The 13,419-nt window shown below is 39.4% G+C and overlaps 1 protein-coding gene across 2 annotated transcripts in view; it reads left to right on the top strand.

The window, feature by feature from the left end:
• Window positions 1-13,419, top strand: part of LOC150101247 (E3 ubiquitin-protein ligase Rnf220-like) — a 119,991-nt gene that overhangs the window by 102,615 nt on the left and 3,957 nt on the right. For both annotated transcript variants that reach the window (XM_090401901.1, XM_090401899.1), the window contains exons 8-12: window positions 3,920-4,040; window positions 5,872-5,962; window positions 7,124-7,210; window positions 10,647-10,705; window positions 11,991-12,051. In XM_090401901.1, the coding sequence (XP_090258027.1) occupies window positions 3,920-4,040; window positions 5,872-5,962; window positions 7,124-7,210; window positions 10,647-10,705; window positions 11,991-12,051 (419 nt within the window). The remainder of the gene's footprint in view (window positions 1-3,919; window positions 4,041-5,871; window positions 5,963-7,123; window positions 7,211-10,646; window positions 10,706-11,990; window positions 12,052-13,419) is intronic.

The raw sequence follows: 13,419 nt of genomic DNA, 5'->3' as shown, positions 1-13,419 counted from the left end.
GCCTCTGCCGCTTCGTTCTTCAAAATCATCGATGCTCCAATTTCGGTGGTATTTGAACTATTCGTGCAAGTCCGAAAGCTTGTATTTAAAAATATCCTGAACGAGCACGTAAACCACGAGTTTTTTCACGTGCTTCAGAATGTGATGTGGGGAAAAGCAAAGTTAAAATAAAACAGAAATGGAGAAAAGCATTTTCTCCCTTTATATTCAATAAATAGCTGTAGAAACATACATTTAGTAAGCCGAGCAATTTTTATCTGATATCACGCGAGCATGTGCTTCCTGCAAGCCACACTCTGCTCATTTGCGATACTTGGATAAGCGCCTTGCAGAGCTTCCTTTCGAAAAGATTTCTCGTAGATTTACGAGTGGAACAAATTGCGAGACAAAATTTTGTGCGCTTTTGACAAAACAAATGCAGAAAGTTTGAAAAAAAAATATGAAAAGGACTTTCAACAAGGCTTTGTTTTCTTGGGGAAAAGAATTCGATTGAGCCAAAGGAATGAGAATCAATCAGTGGGGAATTCCATAGCTCGATCCGAATTAAAACTCAAACTTGACGATGTCATAAACAAGCGTTCGTGAGTCTAATTTTCTTGGGGAAAATATCAGCTGATGTCGAATTCAGGAATGAAAGAAAAAACACTTGAATATTGTCTAATACGGTTCTTATAGCAGCACGCACGTTCCACTGTTTTTTTTCCTGTCTTTTTTGGAAAAGGAACGCAAAATTGTTTCTTTTACTTTCCGATAAAGAAAGTGATTTGAATTCAGGCTCGTCAAACACTTCATAAGAGGCGTTGGAAGCAAAGGGAAATAGAAATGTAAATAAATAAGAGGAAATAGTGGAAAATTTTTCCCAATATTTCTTTCCAGTTTGTGGAACTACCAACAGCGAAAAGAAACTGAAAGACTGCATGAAGAACTAATTAAACAGCTTAATTCATACGCAGTTGAGTTCTTGGAGGAAACACTGGAGACGATTGTTTGTACGACTGATACAAGAAATGCAACAGTTTTGAAACACTGAGATGAATAATAATATTTTAAGCTTATCTCTCTCTCATACGTGAGCAGAAGATGAGTTTATATTGCTCGAATTACCTCCAACAATTCCAGCATAGCATCTCCACTGACTCATCGACATAAATGATCTGAGACCGAAGACAGCAGAGATCATTTAAGAAATCAAAGATGAGAAAATGAAGGACATGAAATACGCGAAGCGGATGCCAAAATCCCTTTTTACCAAACTGATATCCACGACGTCACAGCGTAGAATAAGTCGCTTAAGCAACCTTGCTGCCGCTTCGATCCTTAAGGCGATTTCTTCGGATTAACTGACACCTTCGTCTGTCGTAATATTCAGAACACTGGAAAACTTCCTCGTGACAGGTTCTGGGCTGCTCTGATGTGCGCTAATCATGTGCATCGCAATGCGTGCATTGGAACCCGTCACTGAGAGTTAGATCTACACAAACAAAAGTGCGGACATTTCTCTTGATTGCCACCATTATTCGTATTCTGAGATTCATTGAAACAGACTGACCTGCGACGAGTCCACGAAGCGATTGCTCTCAAGCAAGTACTACGCAGAATGGATAGCGCGATCTACGTTTCTGCAGTTCCCAAGAAAATGCACGAAAAGTGAAGGAAAGGCCCATATTGCTTATGCTTTTTTTTCTCGGAATTTATATGTATAAGCTCTCGCGAACGCTCAGTTTGTGTAAAGGGACTGTTCACGTCCCTTCTTCTTCCCTCAAGCACAATTGTGAGCAGTTCTTGGTAACCGGGCTTGAGAAGCTAAACTTTGAGCTTCCACTTGCATCGAAGTAGTCGGAATCCCGTCTAGCGCTCGTGTCAAGCACTTACAGGGTGTTTGACAGCGCCGTCTGACTTGGTCAAATCATTTGACCTCTTTGGATCATGTCAGAAGACATTGATTTCTTGCTCCTTAAATAGCAGCTCTGTGCGGAAGGGTTTTTACCGATCACAATTCTCGATTTCTGTTCAACGAAAGTATTTTTTGTGCGGAGACTCAAGTCTTTCATTCCTCTAACTGAAGCACTTTTTATTATGCTCATGCGAAGTTATTACTTGCCAGTTGAACAGCCTAACACATTAAGAGGAAGAGCAGACGCTGCGTCATTTTATCGATGCAAATAAACTGATTTCTTAAAGAAAGGAAAATATTACTCGTATGAGTCCTGAAAGAGGAAGGTTTTAAAAATGAATCGACATTTTGCAGAATTCTTGTAACCTTCCCAAGTAACCAAATGATCGCCGAAGAGTTCAAATACATCATCGCCTTTCGATTAATGGGTCACTCACATAACAGCGCTGTTTCGATTTTTTTTTTTCCCGTAAAATGTCAAGGCAAAACTGCAGAATACAAAATTGATGGGAAGAATGGAATTAAAATTAAATTAAAGCAAATTAACACTGTGGATCCTTAAATTTCGCGTGTTCTTCTACTGGTCACCTTGTCGGGATTAAAGATCCCGACAAGCTGACCTTAGTTGTAAACGCGATTTATAACCAAGCTTAGTTATAAACGTGCGACGCCCTGTCCATCAGCGAATCCCTCACAAAGAAGAAAACCGTTTTAATGTATTCAGAAAGGACCGCACGAAGAATGGTGGGGAATCGGCGAAGATGCACGGACACAGTAAGAACATGAAAACGAGTTCACCGAATTAAATGAACGCTCGCCACGACATCAAAGCGGAAAAACCTTTCGAAAACCTTCGCACCTCAAGAAGAAGAAGAATGTCGCACGGAGACAAATTCAGAGCTTGCCGATGTTCCTTTTGTGGCTGGAAATGTTCCTTGAACGATTTCTCTTCCATTCTCTCTTTCTTTTCCTTCTGCTTTTCGAAGATAAGTTTTGCCGAAACACGCTTCATGTTCAGATTCTCAGCTAAAAATGAGTCGCACGAGCAGAAAGAATTTCCCGTCTCTTTTCTGTAACCTAATATAGTCTCGTAAGATTGCGAGATCGCAGGTGGCAGAGCTTTTCTCCTGAGACTAATTTTTAGCTGAGAATCTGAACATGAAGCGTGTTTCGGCAAAACTTATCTTCGAAAAGCAGAAGGAAAAGAAAGAGAGAATGGAAGAGAAATCGTTCAAGGAACATTTCCAGCCACAAACGGAACATCGGCAAGCTCTGAATTTGTCTCCGTGCGACATTCTTCTTCTTCTTGAGGTGCGAAGATTTTCGAAAGGTTTTTCCGCTTTGATGTCGTGGCGAGCGTTCATTTAATTCGGTGAACTTGTTTTCATGTTCTTACTGTGTCCGTGCATCTTCGCCGATTCCCCACCATTCTTCGTGCGGCCCTTTTTGAACACATTAAAACGATTTTCTGCTTTGTGAGGGTTCGCTGATGGGCAGGGTGTCGCACGTGTTTGTAGCTATACGAATAGACAGAAATTCTGTGTAACAAATTCTCTGGGAAGATTTTGCATCGCCCCCTCACAGTGATCGCCCCTTCCAGCTAGTGCGTCCATGCATTGCCGAGCTGTCATATAGACAAATGCGTTTCGATGAATTCTTTTCACCTGGAAATGGTGATGTTGTTCAATTTTTAATTAATTTCTTTTTGAGTTTTGCTAGATGTTTTCTGCATTGTCTCACACTTCCGACAAAAAAGCTGCAAGTTCGAAGTGTATTATTCCGATACGCATACCGCTGTAGCCTTGTTTCGAAGCAAAGCTCTAAAAAATTACTTTTACGCCGTCGGTGATTCCGATGCACTTTCTTAGAATATTCTACATTCGCGTTTGAGCACTGAGTGTTGCAGGAGAAACACTGTATAACCGACTGAGTGAGAGTCGCTAACTTTCGCTGTCTCAATTATTCAATATTATTTAGCCACCATGCTCGGTATAACCATCTGATATAACGTTTTATATCATCTAGCGGGAAAACCTGGAATCAGAGGATGAGACAGTCGACGTCGATGGTCAGATTACAGAAGAATTTGCATGGTCAGTCTCTTCCAGAATGAGGACAATGGTCCAACTGCAAAGAAATCTTGGAGGTGAGACCTCTCGTTTCTTCTTTTACATATTGAAATTTAAGGTAATTCAGTTTTTTATTAATGTTGTAATCATTTATGTTTGCGTGATTAACACAGATTAAGCAGCAGGTTTTCCCACCCCCTGCCCTGGAAGGAAGATTATACAGAGAGGCTTCATATCTAGTTGTCCCAGTAGTGACTTCTAAATCAAGGGGTATAAGGGAGTGCGCTATGCATTATGGGATACTAGCGCAAGCTTACGTGAAGTGTTTCGATGTACAAGTAGGGTAGGCATCGAGATATTTCCCACGCAAGCTTTGGTTCGCTCAAACCTGTGCAAAATAAGAAATACACAAGAATATAATTTCTTATCTGACGAGCGTAATTTACGAGTTAAGTCAAATTATTATAATTTATTTCCTCGTTTTCAACCAACTAATTCGGTTGATGCAGAAAATCGGTAGCTGGACAAAGGAAAGAGGGCAGTTTCAGTACGAATGTATACCTATATCAAGTGTCTGTCTACAATAATTAATTGAAAAGCCCTCCCCCGCAAAACAAAAAGACACTGAAAATCATTTTCAATTTGAAAAAAAAATTAAAAAATCCGAAATTGCAGTGGAATATTAACAAATCGAAAAGAACTGGAAAAATAAATGATTTTGCTTCGTGCAGGACAGAAGATCGAAGCTCAAAAAACTTCTTTGGATACGCCACGGTTTTCATTCCGAAAATATACCGGTCCAAAATAGCTTGGAATTGAAAATAATGTCTGGTTTGCCGAACCTTTTGAATTGCAGCAACTTTTTCCGAAACCAGACCATCCCTATTAGTTTTCTAGAAGGGTTTCTGTTTACGAATGTGTCGCATTTAAAATCATCCAAAAATATATTTGAAGAAGAAAAGGACAATATTGCAGCCTTCTTAAAAACAACCCCAAAACAGTTGCTACGATCACAGTGTAGATTTGTTCATCTCATCAAAAGGTCCAAATTCATTTGACATGCATCCGGTTTTTTTATTATTTTTTCCTTTTTTATTTTTTTTATTTTTAATGATAATGTTAACCATGAAAGATTTAAACTTTTCGTTCTAGTACTGTTATAAAGAAAAAAGGTTGATTCTTAAACAGAAACTTCACTGGGCCTTTCTAAATTCTCTTCTCCTGCGTTAGAGGAGAGGGGGGTGAGTCGATATGGTCGCCATGGCAATGACCCACATTCCGAAAAATTCCTGCTTCAGCCTGTGGTGTCAGAAGGCTCCAAAAAAGAGGTCTTCTCTCCAAATTTATCATTCACCACGTGCAAATATCTTACAAACTCAACGTAAAGCGGTTCGTGCCTCTATTAATACTAACAAAAATAAAAAAGTAAAACAAGAGAAAATAGTCGGGGGCAGGGGGGGAATAGATCCTTCATAATAATTATAGCTGCTTCACATCTCTCCAGAGTAGCATCTGCTGCTGCCTTCAGTGCATGCTCCTTGATTCGGACTGCACACAAACTGCAGAAATCACGAAGCTCAAATGTAGTCTTTCACTCTCTCTCTCTCTCTCTCTCTCTCTCTCTCTCTCTCTCTCCAGTAAAAAAAAAAAAAAAAAAAAACTTCTAAATGCATTCATTCAAATACCAATCTTCTCTTCCCTCCTCCCAACAAAATCTTTCTACTTTCAAAAATGTGAGTTTTCCGAGGATGTTCACACATTTCGCAAATCTCTTTTCCGTGGATGCTCCAACATGACTGCTCCGTTCGGAATATTTCTTTGTTACGTAAAATGAATCATCCTCTGTTGTTTCTAAAGATAATCACCGACTTTAGTAATAAACTGACGATTTTTTTTATTTCATTTCAGAGTCGTTCCCTAGAAAATATGGCAATGGCGAAGATGAAAGCCAAGAAGTAAACGTCGATGGCGACGACAACGTCACATACGGGCAGCCTCAGTATCCTTTTAAGTGTTCACAAGAATCAAGTTGATCTCCGTGTGTTTGTGCTTTGCGGAGCGAGAGACGATAATAACAATTATTGTTATTGTTTGTTTGTATGAGCGAAGGTAGAACTGATCCTGAATCAACTCAATGATGCTGCTCTTAGCGACCAGTCGATCAGCATTGATCGCAATCCCCTTGACTATTGGAGATGAGTTCTATATGTGGGAACCGCAAATGAAAACGTCTGGTGAGTAAGGGGTGTGTGTCATGTGCTTGATTCACGCTTACTGTTATTATTACTGTTGTCACAGTTATATTATTATTATTACTACATATTATTACAGTTATAATTACTGTTGCTCTGCACAGGCAGCTGCTTAACGTCGACAATGCTCGTTTCTTCTTTCAATCTGACAGAATTTCATTCAGAGACGTTCTCATTTGCTTTTTTTGTGCACGCTCCCGTGGCCATAAAACCTTTCTAAAGCAACTCATCCAATCTTCTGAATTGTCATGAAGAATCGCCGGTGTTTTTTTTTTTTTTTTTTTGTTTCTTTATCCGTGGACCTCTCCAATCGAGTTTTTTTCGGCTATAAGGACGGAGCGAAACACACGCAACGGAACTGACCTCCTCACGAATGTTAAATTGGCTCACACCACCTTTTTCGTTCTTTTTCCTTGTCGCTCGTTGATTAGAATGTCTGATAGAGAAAACGCACGAGCACATCTGCATTTTCGACAGGCGGTTTAGCAGCTTTCAGGCGAAGAATGTCATGGTGACAATTCCTCAACAGTGCTACGAGGCCTGCACCCACCGATTCACTACTTTTGTCGAGTTTGCTCGGCTTTCCTGGCGTGGACAACTGCACGATAGTTCTGGGCGCAGATTTCGCTATTTCGTAATTTCTTAGCATAAAATGGCAATTTCATTGCCATTACGCTTTCCCCAGTCGTAAGAGTGAATAACCGCCGGACCCGTCCGTCCAATAACTTTCCCTAAATACTGCCAAAATGTTAGCCAAATCTACGTGAGTGCAATTCATTAACTTCATTGATATGATTTAAATCGAAGTTTTGATGACACATTTCTTTGATGTTTGAATGGAAATGTCATTTGAATGAATCTGCTTTCATTTAGTGCGATGTGTTATCTCCTTTAACTTCCGCCAACAGTTACACAGAGGCTGACGTCATTTCGTGCTCAACGGAGGACAACATAGATAAGAAAGACAAGGAGGAATTCCGAAGAATGCAAATCATGTGAGTATTAGATTATTGATTGTACATTTTACACGAGTAAATATCCCTGTGAATTATTTTTGTTATTTATTTGCTTGTTTGATAAATGTGTGTGTGTTCATCCATTGCGGACCACTCTTAATTTTCCCTCATATTTTCACGAGGGTGAATCCAACATGAATTCTTCACAAGAAGTTTAAAAAGCATTTTGAATCTTTAATTTTTTTTTTCTTTTCTACGCAATAAGATGGCCAAAATGTTCCGCTGATCAACAGTAACGTCCTTACTGCTTACGGAAACAGTCAGAGGGAGTTTCATATATTAGGCCTGTTCAGAATCAAAATTTAAAGGCATTTCGCCACATTAATTACGCGATTTTTTGTTTTCTTCGATGCCACCAGCGAAAGATTAGAAGCCCATTGCCGCCCTTGTTAGCTAGCGAATCCCGCCGTCGAGCAGAGATGTTTGAGATTTTATTTAGGGAAGACGAATTCCTTACCCCCGTGTGAGGCCACAACCCTGCTTACTGAAGACGTGAAGTGGATTGGAAACTTCGTGTTTGGTCTCTAGAGCAGGGTTTATGTAAGAAATAAATACAAAAAATTAGAAAAAATATATAGAATGAATAAAAATAAATAGAAGAAATACTTAGTCCACTTAGGGGTTGGAAATCACGTAAAAAATTATGTTACTCCCAACCCGTTGGGGAAAAGTGGTGTGTGTGGGGGGGGGGGGTCAGAGTTAAACGATTCGATTCTTCCTCTCTAGAGAACAAACATGGCACTTTTATGTTCGTTCTGTTTCAGGTCTCCAATAAGCAGGGTTGTAGTTCGAACACCCGTAATGGGTTCCGACTTACAACCTGTGGATTCGAACCCATCACCGGTGAAGGACGTTATCCACTCGGCCATCCAGCCTGCCAAATAAAAGAGCAATTCGGTTCCGATAATACTTGGGTATAAGTGCTAAAGAAACTGCACTTATACCCAAGGAATTGAATTGCATAGGAATTGAATTTAAGGACGAGTGTGAGAACGAATCAGACCAGAAGTTTAACATTCAAAGGAGACGTGAAAAAAGACAAGAAATCAAGCAAACGGAATCAGTTTTAATATTAACGTTATTACAGAGTTTTTATTTTCCTTTTCATTTTTGTTTTAACAACTTGAGTGGTGATGAAGTAAAGGTGGAATTTATATAGAGAAGAGGGACTGCTAAGAAACAAAAGTATAGTTTTAGTCTAAGAAACGAGGCCCTTCCTTCCTTCCTTTCCACACATATTTCGTAACATCGTTTTGAGGCTGTTCACGGATATCACTCCTCCGCAGGGAATAAAAATATTTTAAAAAGTGCTTAGGTGTGTCTTTTAGTATCTTTGAGATGGTTGTAATAGGCATGTATTAAAACCCTGCTCACTATTTTCAGCGTTCCCGCTGGGGAAATAAGCGTATTCAGTAGTGTTCGCTAAAGAATTCCTTTGTGTCTGTCGAAACTTGATGTGGTTGGTTGTCAGTCAAGAAAGCAGTGCAGCGATTCGTTGATTTTATTTTTCACCGAAACAAGCCCCCCCCCCTTGATTTCACAGACGAGTTTCTCATCCAAACACATTTCAAAAATATCACATCATATTCAAACCACAATGTTTTCCAATCATTTGACTTCTATCGAAAGAACTGCAGGGTGTTTCCTCCTCTTCCCCTTGGTTTCACTCACGCAATTAAAATTCGATGTCCACTGGGTGAGTGGACCCTCAGATTTTGGTAACAAAATCTAAAAGTCATCTTCCTTGAAATACCCAAAATATTTGGGATATTTTGGGACTATTTCATGGCGGACTGATAAAACTTCTCTCACCTAGTCAAGATTTAACGCCACTTGAATTTTCTCTTTAGACGACTGAAATCATCAGATTTTATTAACGAGACCTTCTCCTGGGGAAAATCGTTCAGCAAATGAAATCAAATCTAAGTGAAAACTCGATGCTTCGTCCAAATTAACAGCCAGTCAATGAAGTCGAAGTTCAAAAATCGAGTTATTAAAATCTGTTATTATTTATTATTCTAATTTATTCTAACGAAATCATTATTTTTATTTATGCATGTTTTGGCACAATTGCAATGACAACTTCCCCAGCATTTCAGAATTGTTTGTTATTAATATGCAAAAAATAAATCAGCTATCCAAGCATTGCTCAATGATTAAAAAAAGGACGAATAATTGTCAGACTTACAAACCTCGATGGTCGAGTGAATATCATTGTCAACAAATTTTCGGTTCAAATCCCTCCGTGGACGTGAATATTTTTGATTGTTTTGGGTGGAAGATAACTTTCGTCACCCACTCAGTGTAAGACCACCGCCGCATCTTGCTTATTGGACCTTTGAAGTCTGAGATGCTTGAAAACGTTCCATGTTTAGTTTCTAGAGCAAAGTTTTTGGTCTCCGGAGTATTAGACTCGTCTTGTTCGTCTTCACGTGAAAAGCATTCCGCATTCCATTTTCCTGGTATTGCTTCTAATGAAGCAATGTGATGAACGTGGTTTCAACATCACAAACTAAACTAAGGGTTTGTACAAAGAAGAGCAGCTGGAAAGAAGTGAATTTTTCAACAACATCTCGACCTTGTTGTAAGTTGATCAACTGGTTCGTTATAATTTTGGTCTTTATTGTTGTCTTTTCCTTTTTCCTTCTTACTGTGAGCGAGGATTACGGAAGACGAGGCGTCTCGTGTTGCTATATGGGAGCAACAAAACTGAGGCCCGTAAGCCAACAAACAAGATCGAATCCTTCCTTCCTTCATTAATTCATTTCTCTAATATCAACTTCATGGCATCAATAAATTCCACTCTCACAACATTAAACTAAGTTTTTTTGTTCTATTTCTTTTAACAGGAATTTTATTCATTCCTGCTGCTAATAAGTTCCATCGTCGAAGACGGCATCCAAGTAGCCGAATTGTTATTAAGATAATTTCTTATCTGTAGCCTTGTTGAATTCCTTGTGTTCAACCAAATGAGGTTTGTTGACAACTTAGTAAAGGCTTTCATCTGATGAGGATGAGGATGATTTCCATCTCTCGCAAGAAGAAGAAGAAAGTTCATCCATCAGAACCGCAATCTGCTGCAATCAAGAACAACAGCAACGTAACGGCATTAAGTGAGATCGATTCAAAACTTTAATATTACTACTGACTAATTCGCATCAAAATATCGAAGTGCCTCTGATAATGTTCGTATTAGTAAAATAAATCCATCCTTACGTGATGGATTATTTCTGTTGCAGATTTTGATTCAGCACTTCGAATATTCCATTTTGTGTGTTAATTACAAAAAGAAAGTTTTCGTTTGTTGACGAAGGCTGTTTTGTCGTACACTGAAAACTATAAAGTTTCACACTTTTGAATTCCGTTGTGCCACATAATAACGAGACTTTCTTTTTTTTTTTTTTTTTTTTTCCAGCACGGATTCCTCCACCTTGCAACGTTCTGCTGATTCCTCAAAATGGACGGTTAATGGAGGTGAGTAAGATTTCCGCTCATTCTTTGCGTTAAGTAAATCTTGCGCCGTACTTTTAGGAGCTTTTGTTGACACTTGAGAGAGTGCTCGCTTATCGAATTTTCTAAAATTTTGTTTATTTTCACAAAATAAATATTGCCGCCTTAATGTGCCGGAAGGTTGGTACTCACATTTCCTAATCAAGTACACTGGGGTTGCAGATTCACAAGAAGTCACCGGTTTTCTTGCTCGTGCCGACGTCTTGGTATGCGAAAGCGTAAGTTTCCTGGACGAAATGTCTGGCGAACAAGCGTATCAAATACCAACTCCCGAAATGTTTTTCTTTTCTTTTTTTTTTTAAAGACGACTTAAAAATGTTAAGCAAATGTTGTCCGTTCGTGGTCGAAATGCATTTCTTTGTTTCATGTGTAGCATCAAAAAGGGTATTTTGCCGAAAGAAAAAGAAGAATGGAAAAGGAAATCGAACATCGTCTTTTGGTTCGTGAATTATTTTTTATTTTAAAATTTGATTTCAGCTTCTTACTCGGTAACATCGCGCCGAACAGTTATTGCACCTTCGTCCAATTGTTTGAGTATTACCCCACACTTCTCTTCCCCCCCCCTCTAATTTTCGTTCCATTGGATTAGTGACTGGTTCCACTGACTTCTAGTCAAATAAAGAGTGAAAACGCCCCGAACTTTGGTTACTTGTTCTGGTAACACGTAAGCATAAGGTGCTGCGCAGTAGATCTAAGAAGTTCGACTGAGTTTCTAACGTTAAGAAGCAACTAATAATTATTTAAAATAATACGTTTTAAATCATTTCGCTAGTAGCATCATAATTACAGTGAGTCCATGCAAAAGACAGAATTCTACTTTAAATCGCGAAACAGTCATCAGACATTCCTTCGATACCCGTGCGATGTTTGTAGTTCAGTTGTTCTCTTCCTTTTAAATCAAATGTTTGGGACGCTACGCTTTCATGTTTCCACGACAGCCATACGTTCAGCTTACGCATACCAAATATGTGTCTGAGCATATCGTGTTCATTGTCAACAGAGCGATCAAGTAACAGGTGACATTTTTGTGTGTCGAAAATGTGATTTCCTCAGAACACAGAAACAGCAACAGAAAAATTGCTTTTCTAAGTCACAGTCAGTGCTGGCGAAGAGAGTGGGGCGCGGGGGGGGGGGAAGCAGATATAAATGTGAAAACTTTTGTATTTCAGTATTTCAACCGAATTTATCGTTTCAATTACATTTATTTCGTTATCGCAAAAACATTAAATGTCCATTTCTGTTCCCGCAGGTGGAACAAATGCCGAAGGCCAGGAGGTCACCAGCACGTGTGCAAACAGCACAGATCACAGGTAAGAAAAGACTCTTTTAAAGTGTGAGAAATCCGATTCTTATTTTCAGTTGATTACGTTTGTATGAAGATTGTTGTGGGAAAATGTCTACGACCGAAAAAAAAATTATTTTAGCAGTTCATTAGCATAATCGTTGAACTGAACCTTCGTAGCTCAGTTGGTACAGAGAAGCCATTTGGTCGGAAGACCTGGGTTCGATTCCCGTCAGTGACGTGAGGAACCTTTATCTGGTCTCTTTCGACCAAAGGTGAGTTAGCCAGTCTCACACGAAGGTAGGGGATTTTTCAACCGGAAACTCGGGTTTTTCGTCCCCCAGAACCGCCCCTGGAAACCAATTACTGTCACAAATACATGCTCTTGGCGGACTCAGCAGAGGAGTGATGAAGAGTGCATTAATTCTTCTTAAATCCCTCACCGGGGACTCAGCCCATCCTGAGGGACGGATGAGAAGGAGAAAGAAGGAATGAATTGTTGAACTAATTTCTTTCTTGAATAATCAAACAGAGGATTCAGACGAGTCAAGCTGCTCACGAGCGAAACGCATGTGCGCAGCCTCCTGAGTTCAGTAAAACTGACGAACTGTATCACACCGCGTGAGGCGCCACTGAGCAAAATATTAACTGATTCTGAACATTGACTATTTAAGATAGTTGGTGTGATTTGCTGCGTTACTCCGGTATAATAAAGAAAGCCTGCTCAGCATTCGCGTGTACTGACTATGAATGAAGAGTTCTTAAAGCATAAGGTGCTTTAAGAACTCTTCATAAAAAAAAAAAAAAACACAACTTGAGCTGCAGGTCTGGATATGAATGTACAGACAATAGACAATGAATGCACAGATTACATTATATTAATGCAATTCATATCCTGCCTGTCATCAGAAGGTCTGTTTTTCGCCGATAGAGTTTCGTCTCCCATCCTCACTACTGCTTTTGTCTAAGACCGATAAATTCTCAGGTCACAATAAATACTACGGATAAAATAGATAAAAGTTCCTTTATATGGGGGTTAAGAGAAAAGAAATCTAGCGGTATTCTTTTGAAAAGCTCGATGAGTTCTTGGGGAGTTCGTCATCCTGCAGAGGTAGACGAATCAAAGAAGTGAGCTCGTTGGGATATCAGCTGAATCATAAATGATGCTGGACAGCTACTAGGGGTGTGATTAGTAGGGAAAAATTTATAAAAGCTCCATTTATATGGGTTAAGAGAAAAGACACTCTAGTTAGGCTTAGCAGAACTGGGGAGAAGGATCGATGTCCGTTCAGTGAAACAGCAACCACCAACACCTTCAAAAGAAAAGTAAACCCTGGTCGAAGCGAGTCACGGACAGTATTTCTTGATCAACCAAATCTGGAAACAGCATCGAAAT

This window comes from Typopeltis vanoorti, chromosome 12, assembly GCF_054136105.1.
Source record: "Typopeltis vanoorti isolate ZY-2024b chromosome 12, IOZ_Tvanoo_1.0, whole genome shotgun sequence".
In the NCBI taxonomy this organism is placed as follows: Eukaryota; Metazoa; Arthropoda; class Arachnida; order Uropygi; family Thelyphonidae; genus Typopeltis; species Typopeltis vanoorti.
The sequence above is the reverse complement of the archived record's forward strand: the minus strand, read 5'-3'. Positions and strand labels throughout refer to the sequence as shown.